Source organism: Chinchilla lanigera, unplaced genomic scaffold, assembly GCF_000276665.1.
Source record: "Chinchilla lanigera isolate Chin_1 unplaced genomic scaffold, ChiLan1.0 scaffold00221, whole genome shotgun sequence".
NCBI lineage: Eukaryota > Metazoa > Chordata > Mammalia > Rodentia > Chinchillidae > Chinchilla > Chinchilla lanigera.
Window position 1 is genome coordinate 207,169 of NW_004955622.1, and position 6,076 is coordinate 213,244.

A 6,076-nucleotide genomic window follows, 5' to 3' on the forward strand; every position below is an offset into this window, starting at 1 on the left:
GCAGCAGTCAGTTCCCTTAATTAATTCGCCTGTTTGATACTTGCGCACTTCTATCCTTGCAGGATAATGCTGCTTTGTTTTTCCTCCCCAATACCTGTTGATTTGTTTTCTTTCCCTGACATTATTGTATTGGTTGGTGTCTCCACCAGACCATATGGCAGAAATGTTGAAATGAAGTTCTCCTCTCTCATGGTATTTTTCCACACTGAATTATTCTGTAAACATTTGGCAACACTAGCAAAGTTTCTTTCCAGTCTTATTCTAGTAAAATATCATCATCTATTTATAAATTGTAGATTTTCAATTTCTTAGTATATTACATCATTCATTGACATTCCTTATGTTTTTTTCTAGAATCTAGTGCCTTGAATTATATCTGGTAAGTAAACTTTGCTTATATTGTGGCCTCCTTCATCTATAGCAAAAATCGTAACACTAAATGTGATTTTCACTTAGGAAGGAAAGTTGAAAGCTAGGCATGGGCAAGCACCCCTGTATTTTCAGCACGCAGTAGATGAAGCAGGAGGAATCTTTCAAATACCAGACCAGCCTAGGGCTAGCCTGAACTACATGGCAAGATGCCGTCACAAATAAACAAAGCAAACGAAGAAAGCAAACAAACAAAGCAAATGTAAAAGAAGAAAATTTCCTTCTGCTGTTCGATTTTCTAATGTCACACGTGTAGTAGAGTTCAAGTTTCATCATAAAATGCATTGATTTTCCCATTTCCTATGCATCTAATGGACTTTAAGTAATTTAGTAATGGTACTCTCCTGAATGTTTATAAACTTGACCAGCAAGAAAAACTCTCAAGAAACATGAAAACTGTGAGAAAAAAATAACAGATAGGTTCCACTTTTTAGGTAAATGTGGTATTTTGAACAATTTTGTTCAGTATTTATCTGTAAATTCATGAATTTTATTCACTTTTCAATCGTTTTAGATAATTACGGAAATAAAACACAAATTCCATATATTTAATGTGTTCTAAATGTATCTTAAAAGGGGAACTGTTGTTATTTATTAAAACTGCATATTAAAAACTGTGAAAAACATGAAACTTGCAAAATGGATTTATTCAGAAATGGGGTAGTGTGAAAATAGTGCTTCTGACGAGTCTAGAAAAATGAATCAAGGAATGTTCAAGGAATACAGAGCGTGTTTTGACACTGGATATTGTAATGTGCACAATAATGAAATCAGATGCTAAAGGAAGGAGGAATTATATTTTCGTGAGCTCCTCATCCACTTTCCACTTTCTAGGCAGCAGGCAGGATAACATGAGCAATGGACAATCTCGCGGAAGGCCTACACTTACCCGTCTCGTTGGAGATCTCATTCTCTGGGCAGGGGGTGCAAGAGAAACAGCAGACAGCCAATCCCTCCCGCGGGGATTTCCTGAATCCGGGATTACAGCTCTCACTGCAGACTGAGCGGGGAGTCTGAGGAAAATCAGGTATGTGTTGGTGACGTCTTGGGCTTTTACCTCCTACTTCAGAATTAGACGGATAAATTTCATAGGGTTAAAATCATGTTTACCAAATTATATGAATACATAAAGTTTTTCAAAATATGGGTAAGAACTTTATTATTTTCCCATTCATCAAAAAGCTGATAAGTAAGGACAATTATAAACTGAAATCTGACTTTCAGTTTTCCTCACATGAACATTTTCTAAGCTAAATCAAGGGGAAAAACTCACAGCACAATGTCAGTGTTTATGATTAGTGAAAAGCAGTACAATTACACCCAAATTACCTCTGTAATTCCTGTGCCCCACTCCATCACATCTTCATTTAAAGACAACTGCTGACCATGTGGAGCATGTGGGGAAAACCTCCCTACTTTGGTTCTAAGTCTAAGACCCTCTGGAACGTTCCAAAAGTTGAGAATGTCATACTCTGCAGCCGGTTTCCTTTGCTCATCCATGTTCACTTGGTCCCCAGCAGGATTGGTGAATTGAAGTTCCTTCAGAGAGCGGTGCAACTACAAGAGGTGCAGAATCCTATAAATAACTGAGTCCCACGCTTAAGGATCAGAACTCCACTGGGGAAAGTCCTTGAATGTCTTTACTCCCTGCTTTACAATGACAGTTCTCTATAGTCATCCAGTGAAGAAGGACAGGTGAAAGGCCTTGGAAAACCAAAATACTACAATGTTCCAAAAACATCAATACCTATAAAAGAAAAATGTGGGCGGGGGACATAGCTCAGCAGCACAAGCACTGGCCTGGCAAGCACAAAGTCCTGAGTTTGATTCCCAGTACCAAAAGAAAAGATAAAAAGACAAAAAATGCTACAGCAAAAACCAACAAAATAATGTTCCAAAACAGAAAATACCTCAGCTGTATGGTGACACCTTCCCACACCCATTTTCTGTCATATTGTTCCTAGAGGATGCACATGAAAACAAGTATTTTCAACACTAATTCAAATAAAATCTCCAATAGAGTGCTTATCCATTCTGTACATACAGTCCTATATTATGAATTGTGTAAAGGAATAAAACGTTTCCTATTGTCTATTAACGATTCCATGGGAAATTTTCAGGTTTCCTTAGCTGAAAACTTTAGGTGAAGATTAGGCTGACATCCTGTGGAATACAAAATATTTGCCTCGATTCATGTTTAATGTCCCCCTTGATAGAATCTACTTATTCTGAATAACCATTTCTACTCAGATTGCTACTGCTCCTTTACAGTGAAACTGATGCACAACCTCTTGTTTTGGACCAAACATTCTAAACTGTGTCTTTTGCACGCCTGTCAGACCCTTCAAGGCACTATCTGCCATCCAGTGCCAGAGCCATTACCTGCCACGGGGAGAATCCCTTCCATTCTCCATTCTTGCTGGGTTGCATTTGAATGTGTTGAAGAAGTGTCTCCTGGAGGGCATGGGCCACAGCATACACAGCGTTGTACATATTGTAACTCTCCTCACTCATGGTGGGGTCAAAAAGACTTAAAGGCAGACATGTGAGAGAAGCATTGGGTGGGCAGTTCTTCAAAGTACAATCAAAATTAGATAAAGTGCAGTCAAAGATCATGGCCCAAAACACAGTGAAGTAAATATCTTCTGGGAACTTTGAAGGGGAAGCTGTCTGGATAAAAGTTTTAAAACCAGAAATCTCTTCACGCTGGTTTGAGAAAATGATTGTTCCATGAAAAGAATCAATTATCAAATTTGTTCCAAAGGTGGCAGCATGCCATTGTGAGTTTGTGACCCAGACTCTCCACGTCACCAGATGTTGCCCCGTATAAAACCCAGCATCACTTTCACTAGGATCAAAGTACATGATAACCACATTTGCTGGTGATGTTTCTCGGGTCCATAAGTCATGTGTTGGTCTATTTAAGAAATGTAGCATGGCAGTGCTTGAGATCATTTTTTCAAATGCTACACAGATTCCGTTCCTGTCCATCTCTTCCTTCAAGTCTGACAGAAACTGAAGACCTTTCTGACTCTCTGCAATGACCAGTCCCACCCATGTCCAGCTGAAATGAAGCATCAGTGAGACCATGCCAAGGCCTAGAGATGTGTCTTTGGGGGACATCTGATAGACAGAGGAAAACTGATCATGGTCACTGAGCACAGGGACAAAAGAGCCAAAAGTCAGCTACAAAAAAAGAAAACTGTAAGTAAAATGATGAAGACATTGGCAGAAAGCACATTCTCAGATTTGAAGAGTATTAATCAAGAGCTGGAAGTGATAGGAAGAGATATTTGTTCATTCCTCCACCTCAATTAACTCACTCTCTCAGAGCCTTTCAAAAGTAATTACTTGCCTGTAAGGCTCTAGAAAACATCTCTGTCTACTTTCAACTACCTCATTTTTGTAGACAACCACAATATGGTGACCAAACCTGGATTCTGTGCACTCATTGCTTAGCTGTACATCTTTCTCATTTTATTTTTTCAACTTTTTTATTAGTACATATTTATGATTTGTTCATTTATACTGTATTTAATTAAGTTTATTGGCATAGTTTAGATATATACAATGATCACATTCATTATGGGGATTTCGTCCCTGTACTGATTTACCTTGATTGGTTTTTTCTCCCCTAGTCCCCTCCCCTTCCTTTAACTCCTCTTCCCTGCCTTATTCACACACTTTTGTTTCCATTTTATCCTTCTTTTCTCATTATTTTGCTTTTCTTCTTTCCCCTCCCCCCTCCCCTCCCTAGTTCCCCTTTCCTTTGAATCCATTTCTTCCCATTTCACCATATCTCTGTACAATTTGGTTCTATTTACACTTTCAGTTTCTCACACCAGTGAGACAATGTGCTATTTACACAGGTTTGTCTGATTTATTTCACTTCAGCATGTGGTCTGAACTTCCACACATTTAGCAAAAATTGTCTTAAGCTTATCCTTTGTTATTGCGGAGTAGTACTCCATTACATGAAGAGTTTGTAGCAGCTCATCTAGGAAATAGCCAAACGTACATCAAGCCACGAATGAACTAAAACAAGAAGTGTGGGTTTCTCGTATTTATCCTCTCATCAGGTTCATCACAGGAATGTCACTGGCACATGATATATTTTAGCTTTTTCCCATTGCCCTATGCTTTCTTCAGGCTTCCTTTCTTCACATTTATAAGTGCTTTGTTTCCCTCTTGTCCTTCCGCTCTCTCTTTTTCCCTCCTCTCACTGTCAACCTCCCCACCCTCCTCCCACGTGCCCTGCACATTTGCACATTTTCCGGCTGCTTCCCTACATCTATCACCTTATTGGTCCTTATTTACACTTTGGTTTCTCACACGGTGTCAAGGTGCATCCATTTACCTAAAACTATCTCAAGTTTATCCTTCTTATGACACAGTAGTACTGCACTGTGGAAAAAAACGCATCTTCTTTAGCCATTCATCCACTCATGCACATCTATCCAGTGTCTAAGATTTAGCTATTGCAGACTGTTCTGCTATAAACATGAGTGTGCACATATCCTTGGGGCATGAGAATTCTAAGATTTTACTGAAATGACTAAGAATTCTAAGATTTTACTTAGAAATGACTAAGAATTCTAAGATTTTACTGAAATGACTGAAAAGAAGTGGAACACGTGGGTCAAATGGAACCTCAAGTCTTAGTTTATGAGGACTGTCCATACACATTTCCATACTAGCTGTACTCACAATGGGTTACAGATGAAATTAAACAATGAACCTGATTGTTTCTACAATTGAAAAATAATGCCAGTGCAACATATCAGAACGTATGGGATGCAATGAAAGCAGTCTTACAGGAGAAATATTAGAGTGCAGAGTTCCCACAGCAAAAACACAGATGGAGCTGAAGTAAAGAACTTAATGTTGAACCTCAAGCTTCTAGGAAAAGAAGAGTGAGTTAAATAGAAAAATATACGGGGGAGGAAATTACAGAGCTCAAACCAGAAGATAATGCAATTGAGACTAAGAACATAAAGAATCAATGAATCAGAGAGTTGGTTCTCTTTTTAAGGATCTTTTTTGTTTTGATTTGATTTGATTTTAAAGAAAAAAGAAAACAGCAACAAAGATAAAAACAAAACAAGGTAAAAACAACACAAATTTCAAAACAAGATGATAGGAATTAACACTTGTTGTTATATTACATATTGTTGCTCAGATTACCAGATGTAAGAATCCAAGATTGATTAAACAATTAAAGAGAATAAAAAGTAATAAAAATCATTAGAATTGATACAGAGTTTCAGTAATCAAGGTGGTAGGAACTTAATAATGGTTGTTATATTGCCTCTTGTTGTCTTCAAATTAATTGTTCAGATTACCAGGTATAAGCATGCAAAACTGGTCAAAAAGATTTCAGTATTAACTGCTCCTTTCAATAAATATATAAAATAAATAAATAAATATATATGTATATACAAGGATAGATGGGATAATTGAACTGCCGATATCTAAAGTTGGTTGTTTGAAAGGTTAAATGAAGTAGGCAAAACCTTAGCCAAGCTCATGAAAAATGGCAAGCAAAGCCTTGAATCCATACAATTAGAGAGGAACAGGGCAAAATCACAACAGATCCTGCAAAACTCAGAAGATTATCAATACTAACTGTGAAAACATTCATTCTAAG

At 37.7% G+C, this 6,076-nt stretch overlaps 1 protein-coding gene across 1 annotated transcript in view; it reads right to left on the bottom strand.

Moving 5' to 3' along the window:
• The window catches only part of LOC102018675, a gene marked incomplete at its 5' end in the record, with an annotated part of 127,526 nt that extends 123,911 nt beyond the window's left edge, over window positions 1-3,615 (bottom strand). The window contains 3 exons of the mRNA XM_013510157.1: window positions 1,319-1,489; window positions 1,759-1,986; window positions 2,812-3,615. Coding sequence (XP_013365611.1) covers window positions 1,319-1,489; window positions 1,759-1,986; window positions 2,812-3,615 — 1,203 coding nt within the window. The remainder of the gene's footprint in view (window positions 1-1,318; window positions 1,490-1,758; window positions 1,987-2,811) is intronic.
• Window positions 3,616-6,076: the final 2,461 nt, after the last annotated feature.